The sequence below is a fragment of the Pagrus major genome, chromosome 21 (assembly GCF_040436345.1).
Source record: "Pagrus major chromosome 21, Pma_NU_1.0".
In the NCBI taxonomy this organism is placed as follows: domain Eukaryota; kingdom Metazoa; phylum Chordata; class Actinopteri; order Spariformes; family Sparidae; genus Pagrus; species Pagrus major.
This window is the reverse complement of record NC_133235.1, coordinates 25,280,228-25,293,236: the sequence shown is the minus strand read 5'-3', so window position 1 is coordinate 25,293,236 and position 13,009 is coordinate 25,280,228. Positions and strand designations below refer to the sequence as shown.

Sequence of the window (13,009 nt, the reverse complement as noted above, 5' to 3'; positions counted from 1 at the left end):
TGTTGCAGTGTCATACCATAAAGTGGTTTCACCGGGGTCACTTTACTCATGACTGGTCCTTTTTATTGATCAGCTCATTTCAAAGAACATGTGATTCTGTAGAGAGAAAAAAGACAAGTGGTTAATAAGTGAGGGAGGTTTTCACAGCAGCTATTTTGATGTGTAATAGTAAGAAAATCACAGGCGATACTACAATGTGTTCAGTAAAGTGGCCCATTAAGCCATGACAGTGTGACAGCAGGCAGACCCTGAAAGTGAAGCTGCTACAATGAATTGAGCCATTGTTAATTTTATTACTTACACCTGTGCTTTTCCTGCTGTGACAAAGGCTTATTTTATCACATCAATAAACCGTATTTTCCTGCAAAAGTTAAAATAAAAAGCTCAAGTGCTTACCAACAAGAAAGTGGCTGCCAGCAGCAGCAGTTTAGTGTGTGCTTCCATACGCTGCGGCACTGTGACAGATGTGGAAATGGCAGAATCAAACATGAAACGGGAAACAGGTATAAAAGGTCATTTAATTAAAGGGTTTTTAGTGATGACTGATGTCCAATCAGTGCCGATGGCAAATGTAGTCAGTTGAAGCACTAAATTCCTCAATGTGTGCTGTATTAACCTAAAACTTGAATTCTCCTGTGGAGAACACATGTACCAGGATGCATTGCATGCAAAAATGTATCCTCATCCATAATAGTTTGTAGTTTAACACCATTTTCTTCACTGGTGTGGAAAGAAAGCTGCGATCCTTTGTATTTGGAATGGAAACTCTAGCAAGATCCGTCCGGCACGAGTTGGCCAACATACAGGAAACACACCTGACGTCACAGCAATACAGCGGTTTACTTTGTTGTTGATTTGTACTGATACAAGTCTTCGCAAGCTGGTTGACTTCGTCTCTTTTAACGTATGTCTATTCAGTCCTCAGTAGAGGCTTGTTAACCTCTAAGACTTGCCACACAAATGTCAGTTTGATGCTGGGATCCGTGTTTTCCTGAGCAAAAGCACTGGGATTAAAAATTGGGAATACCAACGTGAAAGAATCGATTGCAGAAGAGATTTTGCAGCAGGAGAATCCCGATTTTTCAGTCAATCTAGCACGCAGTGAAGAATGTATTGCTCCAGTTGACTACAATGATCATCAACAGTGATTGAACATCCACAAAAAACGCTGAATATTTTCCCTTCAAGGAAACCGGATTGCTCTGATGCTGGCGAGGTGATCAAGATTCAGTTTAACTTAAATTTTTGAGGAAACTAGTGAAAAAGATTTGTGAAAAGTATCATAAAAGTCATGTTTTTGGCTCCGTTTTGCCAGAGGACGTTTGGAAACCACTCACCTTCCAACCCAAAATACTCATGGTCCATGTTGTGTTCGTCATTGAAACCAGGCCATCTCTTCCATATCATGCCCACTTTCTCACCAATGTTGGAGACAATCTGGTGAGTGATCAAAAGCCAAACATACTAAATGAAATCCACTTGTCCAAACACTTGTTTAATTTTGGGTCGTTTAGATATATTTCTACCTGGAACTGCTGGTTGGAGAAGCAGCGACACGGGCAGCAGGAGCCCTGGATCCTGGCGGTGGACGCTCCTTCTGCATCACACACTTCCAGGAGAGGGGTGAACATGCTCCACCTGAAAACACAGTCGGCCAACACACAACAACTTTGCACATCATCTTACATAATCATGCAATAAGCAGATACACTGGCCAGTACTTCACACGCTGGCGCAGCCCAGCCTTGATGCTTGGTTGATCACATTTTCAGCTGTCATGATTCTGCAGCACCAAAACCATTGTTTGCTTGATGTCGGAAGAGTTCAAATTGGGGCATGCTTTATTCGAGCACAACTGAGAGAATATTTATACCAAGTAGATCACCGAAACCTCTGCCAGGTCAGTCTTAATTGGACACAGCTTCATCGAGCGATGCTTCTGGAGAGCTCTAAATTCGACCCACAAAGGCACCCCAGCTAACCCTGGAGTCAGATTTAGGCCAGATGAAGAAGGTAGAAGTATTTCAGGAGACATGGGTGCTGCCATTGCTCCCATTAGCCAACATTCCCATTAGGAAGGATGCCGCATTCCTAGCCCCCACCCCACCCCCAGCCCAGGGTAGCTCTGTCGGTGTGTCTCCGTGCAGACAGCTGTTTTGTGCATTAACTCTCCCAGGTTTAGACTGCAGCACAGCTTGGTGGAAAAAGTAAAGGCTCTCACAGCTATTTACAGACAGGCCTGGGCATCTACAGTGGCTCGGGGTGGCCAGAGGCTGGGAGGGACATGGAAAAACGGCTCACATGACAAGTTGTTCAGTCTGAGAATGTAAAGTGTGAAGATTGTTGTTAGTGGGGGGTCAAAAAGGTACGACAAACAGCTTGAAAAAACATGTTTTTAACAGCATCACCTGTGCCACGTTACTCTCGTTGACCCTCACAGTTTTTGATTGATATCAATGAAAACTTTTCACAAAACTTTTTTTTTGTTTAATTCTGTGAGCGCCACAAACAAAATCCATTCACCACCACTGCATATGACAAGTGTCACATATCTCAGACAGGTATTTAGAATAATTGGTCAAATGGGGATCCTGAATTATTAACTATTTTTTATAATTTGAGCACTGCAGATGAAATGACACTTTGTGCGGGAAGTCAGTCAATTAAGGGAACTTAATAACATTAAAGTAGGATAGATGTTTGCTTTTGGCCCGTGGCACACCTTTAAAATTTAAGTTTGGGTCCTCCAAAGGAAAAAGTTTGGGCACGCTAACTAAACTTAACTAAACAGATTCAGACTGTACCTCTGGCATACGCTTCCAATAAGATGTTTCTGAGGTGTGTAGGCTCTCATCTCCATCAGGCAGCAGCCAAGGCAGCAGGCATCCACCCTGAGGGGCCTTTCAAAATAAAAGACCTGGCGGCCCTGACAGTCGAAGCCCTGCAGGGAACAGGCCCGAGCCGGACCACAACACTGGAGACACACACATGAACTCTCTGACAGGAGGGAGAGAACAAGGAAAACAGCATTATTCACAGTCATCAGTCACTTTATGTGAGAGGCAGATGGGATGAGTGGAGCTCAGTTTAGACACATGTAGCTGAACAGGGATCCGTACCTTCCACAGCCACAATTAACTGTGACCTGCTGCCTCCTGCAGTGATGCTGTAGATCCTCCTGGGAACACACTGTGGACCTACAGTGACACAGCATTATTCCTTTAAGTCAGACAAATCTCCCTCACAGAAACACACAATCCCTCCTGCTCACCTTGCAGCTCTGGTCTGGCGGTGACATGTATTTGACTGACTGTTTCCAGCACAGACATAAAATGTGATCCCGCTGCACCTCCAGGCCACTGCTCCTCCACCCCTGGCCTCTTCACTTTCCCCGGTGGCTGCATGTTCTCCGTCTTCCTCCCAGGAGTCAGGCCTGACAGCTGCTCGTCTGATTCCCGGTGGCACTGACACGAAGGCCCACAGCGGTTCTGGAAAGCGCTGAAGATCATCTGGATGTGTTTTTCTCGCTCCAGTCGATCAAAGGGAAGAGGCTGACTGGTGACCGCTGACATGGTGTAAAACTGAAAATATATGTGGGTCAGACCTGAGGATTAGACTCAGACTGAGTATTTAAATTGTCGTTATGGACTTTAATAACTTCCAGTTCAGCCATTGCGTATTCCCTAAATATTACATTTGCAGCCCAGTTTCCAGGATAAAATCTTGGTAGTTAACATTTCTGCAAACCACTCATACGTTCACATTTTTCAACATTTGTACATGTGGTGCCACGGGATATTTTAAGGAGACCTTGGGACAATATCCAGCCTTGACTGTGGTGACAAAAACTGATATTTTTGATGGGAAGTTGGGACATCTCCAACTTTTGTGAAGACCAAAACACCAAAACATGATCCTTTCCTAATTCTAACCAAGTGATTTTTGTGCCTAAACCAGAGGATAAGCACAGCGTTGTTACAAGATAAAGTAAAAAAATTGAACCTAAGAAAATATTAACATACTGGTTAGCAGAGACTTACACTGCAAACATTTATTCTGATGATTGGGCTGCAATAAAACTATCAAAGTCTGTCTCTCAGTCACATAGTTTTACACGCTATCATAACTGCTAAATTTTTAAAGTATTTTACCACAGTGGAAGTTTTGTAAAATTTGGGGTGATGTGATGCAAAAATATCCCCCCCAGTGGATGGAAGTAGAGGTGAACGCAAATTAAGACATGAGAAGTATAAAGTAAAATAACTATAAGCTGTATTGGATACAAGAAGGTGAAACACATGAATATCGTGACATTATATTGTTTGTCAAATTAAAGAAACAGAAAGAAAATACAGAAAAATAAGTTCATTTTAAGCAATCGTGTAATGAAAAAGGTGTTATTTGTCTTGCCTTGGTAGGTCAGGCTGGCCACTGACCCAAAGTGTCAGTGTTTGCACCGTTAAAAGTTCATTATTAATCCAAATGATAGTTCAGTTAATAGACTCTAAATTCTTCCTCTCGTCCTCTTCAAGAATAAAACATAAGCAGAATTTTGAAAAAAAGAAAAATAATCACAATTTTATCTTTTTGAATTTTGTGAAGAAGAATTCTAGTTTTGAAAATGGAAATCTGGAAAAGTACAAAACACACAAATAGAACAAATGTCCTTTGTCTGTGAAATGAAGGGTTACAGTTAAAATGAATAATGAGTGAACTCTTGAATATAGGAGAGAAAAAACAACTTTTCCCCCTCCAGGTTCCTCACAGCAGGTCAGCAGATCGAGACAGCTCTCTGGCACTAATATAAACATTGTCCTCTAAAAACAAAGTGATTTCATCACAGCAGCCAGCTCGAGCCTCCTTTTTATTCACATCACACACACCCAACTTGCACAATCTGCAGCTGAACTGTTTCCACAACAAAGCTGATCGTAGTAACATCATGAAGCCCTACTTTATGTCCTTTGATTGCTCGAAGAGTAATACTTAACATCTTCTCTAGCATTTTACCCTTATTATATTGAAATGACAGTGTAAAGACAGAAAACAGCACGCTAGAGCATTAAAAGTCTCTCGCTTACCATCTGTGGTGAACCTCCAGGTACCTACAGACTCTGATAATCTAACTGTGAGAGGGAAGAGACGAGTCGTCATGAACAGGCCCTTCCTCACTCCGTGTGTTTGTGTCAATATTCACGTAGTAATGTTTGGTGATGTGTGTGTGTGTCTGGAGGGCTCACTCCCGCTCCTCTTCCCCGTCTCTGTCTCAACCCCTGACTCCGTTTCCATCCCAACCAGCCGGATCTGCCTTTTGTTGGGCGAGAAAGGCACCAGTCAGCCATGTAATTGAAATCCTGCTTCCAGAGGTGGGGGACTGTGTGTTTCTGGTGTTAGCCTGGGGGGGTGTCAGTGCTCTCTATGTGCCACGATGAGGTGTCAAACAACAGGAGGATTAAGAAATTTCTGACAGTGTGCAATCACAAGATTACAGTAGTACTTTTATTGATAAAAGCATGCGTTCGGCACATTTGGCTGTTATACACGTTTGATTAACAGATGTTTCGTGGAGTTTATTGAAAGCCTTGAAACTGCCTTTAAACTCACAGACAGCTGATAAAAATACTCTACTTTTTTTATGCAAAAACATTCTCAACCTCAACAATCAGTCACAGCTGATGCCAGTATGCATCATCACGGCTTAAGTGTGGCAATCGCACGTCTGTGCAGTGGATCTACTATCACCATGAACAAGCATTTTTGACTTTGTGATAATCCACAGACCCACATCACCTAATGAAAATACACACAGCTGTATCTTCTCCATCCTCTCTGTGTCCCTGTCGTTAGTGAAAGATCACTGACTGACGGCCAAAGGTTTCGCCTTCGTGATGAAAAGCGATAAAAATCTGGAGATCTTCCCCTGGTTCACCATAGGAAGTCTGTCCCAGTTAGATCAGTGAGATTGTTTATTGGAGGGAGATACTTCTTGGGATCCCCGAGGAAAGGCGAGGAGGGAGGCTGGTTGAAATGGCCCATCAGGAAGATCCCGATTGTGCCGATAAAAAACACCAACGCCATGACGATAAAGCAGACCCTGTCGATCACCCGGGCCACCAGGAACCACTCTTCATTCTCCTGGGGTGAAGAAACATTAGAGTTTAGCACTGATATTAAACTAAACCTGAGAAAACAAGCTAATCTGAATTTGTAGAGCTTACATTCTGGAAGTTGTTCTGCTGTCTTGCAGTCTCAGCTATGTGTTTGCAGGAGGCCACGCACTTCTTCAGCTCTGGAGAGGCCTTCGCCAGGCTGATACTGAGCTGCTCAGCGGTGCCTCCCTCCAGCCCATCATCTGTGTACAAAACAGACCAGATATTCACGGGGTTATGAGGGGAAACACACTTTCATGTCCAGGTTAGAGTCAAACTTATTTAGAGCGCTTTAAATACAAACAGTGAAATCAGAGACTGTGGTTTTGAATTATTTTGCCAGGCAGAAGCTTGTAGATGGAAAATAGGAGGGGATCTAACGCTGAGCCTTGAGGGACTCCACATGTGAGATATGAGGGGGTAGAGGATTAACTGTTGACAGTGACAGACTGAAAAGGTCGTATCTGTAGAGTTAAGAGTGAAACTAGTCGAGAGCTGTGTACTTTGACACATGCAAACTCATTCAAATACTTACGTAGCTTCTCGAATACTGTTTTCATCAATCCGTTCCTCTCTTTGAGTCTGGTGAACATGAGTTCAGACCGAGCTGTTTTCATCACATATTCCTCCGCCTTGCTGATGAGGGTTATGGAGCTGCGGCGTCGACAGGGGACCAGGTTCACCTCTGTAGCCAGAGATTTACTGTTTCCTGCTTCTGAGGTGTATTCATTGTTTGGTGTCCAGGGTTGCATCTGCATTCTCAGCAGCCGAGGCAGGATGTTTAGGAGGATCTGAGGAGGACACAGGGTCAGAGGGTAATCCAGTGGCAAATAGACCCGTGCGTTCATTCAGTAGCTTCTTAAAGGGTTTGGTAAGGCCACACTCTCACCTTTCGGACTTTGTCTGTCATTATGTGAGTGTTGGGGGTTCTCAGGGAGACGTTGAGGACTATCACACAGTTCATCACCACCATCGTGGTCACTGACATCACAAACATCAAATACCTGCAGTCAAAGATTCATGAATCACATCAGAATTTTTTCAGATCAGGTGTAGTTGGACAGAAATCTAAGAGCGTTCACATGAACTTACTTGCCAATAAGAGGCACCGCCCTCGAAGTCTCTGGAACCTTCTTAGCGATAAGGAAGAGGAACACAGTCTGGCCCAGAAGAGTGGCGATAGACATGGTGCACTTCTGACCGCCCGCTGCAAAAATCAAATCAGTACTCAGTCAGTGGTGGTGAGGTTTTGTGTTGATGAAAACAGATACTGATGACTTATTTGAACTCTTGTGGAGCCTCCGTGTAAAGCACATGAAGCTGTGGTGAAAATCTTAATGACGAGATCTTGGAGCAGCAACTGGGTCTGCCGTGATTTTGAAAACTCACATTTCCTGAAATCGTACATCTGTTACAAGATTTCTCCAGACAGGTCTGAATAGGATTTTAGATACAAAAAGTAGAGACCTTTGGCAGGTAAGTAGAAGACGAGGAGGCAGAGGGAGGAGAAGAGCACACAGGGAGCGATGATGTTGATGATGTAGAAGAGGGGCTTCCTCTCGATGATGAGGAAGAAGACCAGCTCCTGGTAACCCAGCTCGTCCTTCGTTTGCTGGGTGTTGATCACCTTCTTAGCCGGCCTGTGTCTGATGACCCACTCTCCATTTTCTAACAACAACAAAATTACAGGCTTTCATTCTGCAGAAGCACATTTAGATAATCATAGAAGTTGGTGTGTTTTATTTGACACGATTATTCAAAATCTAAGAATTTTTGATACCTGTGAAAGCCTCTGGGTCAATATCCACCCACTCCAACGTGTGGTTATCCTCCTGTGAGAGGACCAGTTCGATCTCATTGGCACTGTAAGTCTGGGAGCTGAACGCAGAGAGAAGTTATATAACGATCTGTCACTTCAACAAACAGAACCATCTTTTCACTCTTACAAGACAACACAGTGAAAAGGGACCATGCATGAAGGACGCATTGTTCCAGGTTTGGACGCTGTGGAAGAAACCTGACAGGTAAACATGTGAATTCAATACAATTCACAATACACTCATATTGTATTTATTCATACCTATACCTACATACTTATATATAAGTATATACCACATATACACAGTAGTTCATACACTCTGGATGCTGGAGTAGTCTAAAGTATTGTAATGTATCTGTTGTATATGGCTTTTTAATGACTCTCATTTCTTTAATTAATTTAATTATTTCACCATTTCATTCTGTTTTCTTACCACTCAGCCTGTCTTTGTGTTTAAATCAATATAAAATTTAAAGAATAACTTCTAGACAACACATTCAAGAGACACGTGAAAGAGTGTCAAGTGTTTTATACAAACTAGAACCTAAACAGTGGCGTGCTCTTTTCTTTTCTTCTTTTCCAATCAAATAAACTGTAAATAAAATGTATTATCATTATTATTGTTATTATTATTATTATTACTGTTGTGCACTGCTCACTGTTCAATCATCACATCCCAGCACATCTCAACTGTACTCACCGGAAGACCATGGTGCAGTTCTGCCAGTCAAAGGGAAAGTAGTTGACAGTGATGGCGCACGCACTGCGGTAGATGGCAGGAGGCAGCCAGTACACACAGCCGTCAGGAGACACCAGCGCATTGCAGTAATATGCAACCTCAAACTGTCCATCCACACTGTGAACAGGTTGAAACAGATATACAGCTGTCATCAAATTCACACTGCTTCTATATTGTACATATTGTACTTTTATTGTATGCACACACAGGACTTATGTAAACATTACATCCACACCTGGTAAATGTATGTTGTAAAAATACACTCAACTTGAACAAATACTGATGCTATAAATAGGAAAGTTGCACCTCATATCTCTGAGAGTGTTGGGGTGCCTTTACATTTGGCGACATTAACGTCAGTTGAAATGTCACACGTATTTTTGAAACATGCGTTACTCTGCATCACTGACATTTAACATCAGTTAAACAGACAACATGCTCTCAGATTTTATACTGAAATGTTGATTTTGTTTGCTCTCATTGCTTTTATAGACATTTTTGTATGCTACAAGGTGGGAATTTTGAATGTTAAAATGTTAATTGTTACACTCACTTGTTCTCCAGTATGACATCCGGCAGCCAGATGCTCTTAGAGGGGATCCGCATCTGAGAGGTGATGTTCCCGTACAGAGCTGACCTGGGCGGCTGGTCCCATCTGAGCCTGTAGTCACACCATTGCTACATACAGAAATACTCAGGGTTTGATTTTTGTGGATACGTTAAATCATTGCAAAGAAATCCAGCAGATGAAGCACGTAAAGTTACCATTTCTATCCAGACGCTCGTCGTCAGGGCCTCCTCCTTTTCATTCTGAGGAGAGATGGTAAACAGTAAACAGTGTTAACTCTCAGCGTTAACTCGTCAGAAACACCACAGCGGCCGTGACTCACCAGAGAGATGAGGTTGGTGAGGGTCATCTTGATGTGGACCTGAGTGATGTCACCACTCATCTCCATTGGCCGGACATTCTTGTTGTAGCCTTTCATCAAATCTTTAAAAAGCTCCCCTTCAAGGTTGAGCGCTGATGCTGCAGACAAACCACACACACAGCAGTGAGATAAGATAATATCAAAGACTGGGAGAAGTGACTCATTTAATATGTCATTTCTACAAACAAAACAAAAGACATCTGCAGAGTGTTGTGAGCGTGAAGGCATGGCCTCTGCTCAGCTGATCAGAGCCGGGCCTTCTGGAGGAATAAACGCCCGGAGTGACATCGGATTCTGATCTGATCTGATTAAGTTTTCGGATTTAAAAGTGGATTTTTATCTTCACTCCTGTCTATCAACCTGACTGCGTAATGTTTACTGCCAACAGGAGCTGGAGGGGAAATACTGTACAACACATTATGAGGGGCGGAGAAGAAGGAAAGAGAACCAGGCCACCGGTGATCAACACACCATTAAACAGCCACCATTGCTGATGTAAATCTAACACAAATGTTCACAGACGAGGTAATGTTTTAAAGTTTTATTCGTGATGCGTTAAGTCTTGTTCAACGACTTCCCTATCCTGGAAGTAGAGACAGTCAACCCTGATGAAACTTGTGGATTTCTCTGTTTAGTAAAATAATATTAAAACAAAAGTTTCATGAAGTGCGAGACAAACCTTTTCTAAAGAGAGCACGCTCACTAAAGCAAGCTGAAGACCTGTCTATGTGGCTTTTAGCTGGGATTTGGCGAAAAGAACCGAACACAAATGTTGCTCTTGTTTGGTTGGTGTCTACTATTACAGCGATTTCAACCCAGACTAACAATGAACTGTACATCAGAACACACACAGCATGGTCCAGCATTATTTCTAATTTCCCTCTAACTATTTAAAGAATTCAAACTAAATGAGTTTTGTAATTACAATTAGATGAGCCTAAATAAAAAAATGTAATGTAAATCAGGGGCTTTGAAGAAAACCTTTTCATAAGTCAAAGTCAATATAAATCTAATAATGTGACTTGCATGCAAAGATACAGGCTGATCATCCAGTGTTCCTACCTGTGGCAGAAATCATGAACACCCTTACGAAGAGTGACAGCGAGAGCGGAGGTCCAGAATCCATTAGTGTGTGTGCACCGAGACAAAGCTGTGATCACTAATCTGATACACATGGACACTACTTGATGAAGCTGCTGGCACTCGCCCTGTGTGTGTGTGTGTGTGTCTGTGTGTGCCCACAAACATGTGTGTGTTTCCCAGCAAAAGTCAGGGCTTGGGCTGATGGGAGGGTTGAGGTTTAGAGGAATGGTTGGGGGTTGTTGGGGGGAGTCGATGATTAGTAGGGTTAAATCCAAGAGTGTATTTCCAGTTCTGCATAGCCAGCTGTCACAACACACACACACACACACTGGGAACATGACATGCACATAGTTTAGGCATTGTACTCAGCACATGGCTGCCCCCCAGTGTTAAAGTACACCATGAAAAACACACACTGTACTGTAATTGTGCTCAGTGCACCTGGCTGTTGTCATTCAGATGTCCACGTGAGCATAAGTGATGTAAATTTAGCACGGCAGTGATCTATGCTCAGACAGCTAACAACTTTTTCCCCAACAGAAACCAGGGTTAAATGTGTTGTCTGTAATAAAAAAGGATTAGAGCCGGCAGCGACGCTGTGCGTGTCTGAAGGCCAGAAAGTTGAAAGAGCCATACAGTGGAGGAGAGAACAGGTGATAAGACTCGTCTGTTTACAGCACCCCCTCTGTGATGACGGACCGGGCTCTGTGGAGGTTGCTGGCACATTAGTAGCATTTCATTGCTCTGTATTTGTGTGTGTGTGTGTGTGTGTGTGTGTGTCACAAAAATACTTCCCACCATGATCTGGCACACTTCCCACACACACATAAACACACAAGCTTTAGGCAGGAGTTGATGTGTTGCAGCAGAGGTGTGTGTATGTGTGTTTACCCAGCTGTCACACTCATATCCCTGTATATCCCTCTTTTAGCTGGTGCACTCACTTGCTTTGCTTTATTTAGGCTCATTCAGTTTATCAGTGGCTGAGACATGGCAACCACAAAAGTAAACACTTTGAGAGCGTCACTTCCTTAAGCGACAGTTGTGTTTACTTGAAATTCTGACTCATGACAGACAATAAGAGTCTCTAGAGGTCAGACTACTTCTGTGTCCAGTTACAATTCCCCATCCTGGAAATAAGGAGTGAAGACAGGGAGGAGCTGGGAGTCGGCAGCTGCCGTGTTGATGGGAAAGCTTACCCTTAAAGGGTCGGAGGACTGAGGTCAAGCTGGGGTCTCAAGAGGAGCCGATCAGAATCGAAAACATGCCTTAAGAAAGTATGTTCGGGTACGTCAGCAGCAAAATACTGCAGGATTAGCAGCATGACTGTCAGCTCTTTTGAATAACTCCTCACAAATTCACTTTGGAATTACATAACTACAGATTACCACAACATTAAACACCACACGCCTTACCATCAATAACAATTTTATTTATATATAGATTTTTTTTTTTTTACAAAAATACAAATGCTTTGCTCTATACAAATAAATATGGTAAGAATAAGGTAAGAATATGAATAATATATACAGTCTGTCTGCTTCACAAGAGGCTCAACCTTTGCAAAAGACAATATGAATAACTTATTTTGTACAGATTCATAAGTTAGACAAGGCTGCGTCTCCAACCACATACAAAAAACAAAAAGAAAACATCCTGTGGCGTGATGGGCGGTCGATAGTTGGATTGATACATTCATGGTTTTAATTAAGAGCTACAGTCAGGCTCTCAGGCGGGGAAAAACAAAATAACTCTTTTCACAGGAGACGGAAGTAGAAGTACAGTTTGTGTGAGTGTGCGTTTTATGTGCGTCTCTCTCTTTCCCGTGACGAGAGGTCTTTCTGAGAGTGTTTGTGCCATTGTCCCTCGTCTGAGTCTTTATTCTTCTCACTTGCTGTAAATAAAATCAAGTCTTGAGTGCCTCCAGTGCCAAAGCGATGATCCTTGGCACACTACGGTAAAATGACTCATTCTCCAGGCCCACAAGACTGTAGAAGGTCAAAGGTCGTCCTCCCACTACAGCTCTGACCCGCGCCTGGTAAAGTCCTCGATCGTTCTTGGAGCTCAGATCAACTAACACCTGAACAAAGGAGAGAGAAACAAGGAGAGAGAGAGAGAGAGAAATGATTAGTACATGAGTATAAAAAGTTTCTTTTTACGTAACTTCTGCTTCTTAAATGGCGATTTACCTCTTGGAAGTTCATGCGTAGGTTCTTGCTTGGGATATTTAAGACCCATCTGTAAGAGTCTCTGACTTGGCTGACTTGCTGCGAGGACTCTCTCACTCCAG

At 42.9% G+C, this 13,009-nt stretch overlaps 2 protein-coding genes across 2 annotated transcripts; both read right to left on the bottom strand.

Moving 5' to 3' along the window:
* Window positions 1-69: 69 nt before the first annotated feature.
* On the bottom strand, window positions 70-3,572 carry LOC141016272 (phospholipid scramblase family member 5). The gene is made up of 7 exons (XM_073490534.1): window positions 3,272-3,572; window positions 3,120-3,197; window positions 2,805-2,997; window positions 1,527-1,638; window positions 1,338-1,437; window positions 397-455; window positions 70-96 (listed from the first exon to the last, which is right to left on the bottom strand). The coding sequence occupies exons 1-7, from the start codon at window positions 3,570-3,572 to the stop codon at window positions 70-72; spliced, it is 870 nt and encodes a 289-aa protein (XP_073346635.1).
* A 2,353-nt stretch (window positions 3,573-5,925) lies between these two features.
* chrng (cholinergic receptor, nicotinic, gamma) lies at window positions 5,926-10,762 on the bottom strand. Its single transcript, XM_073491686.1, has 12 exons — window positions 10,699-10,762; window positions 9,598-9,734; window positions 9,473-9,517; window positions 9,261-9,385; window positions 8,669-8,824; window positions 7,930-8,027; window positions 7,617-7,817; window positions 7,242-7,356; window positions 7,039-7,153; window positions 6,685-6,940; window positions 6,219-6,352; window positions 5,926-6,135 (listed from the first exon to the last, which is right to left on the bottom strand). Exons 1-12 carry the CDS (start codon window positions 10,760-10,762, stop codon window positions 5,926-5,928), a joined length of 1,656 nt encoding a protein of 551 aa, XP_073347787.1.
* Between the last annotated feature and the right edge of the window lie 2,247 nt (window positions 10,763-13,009).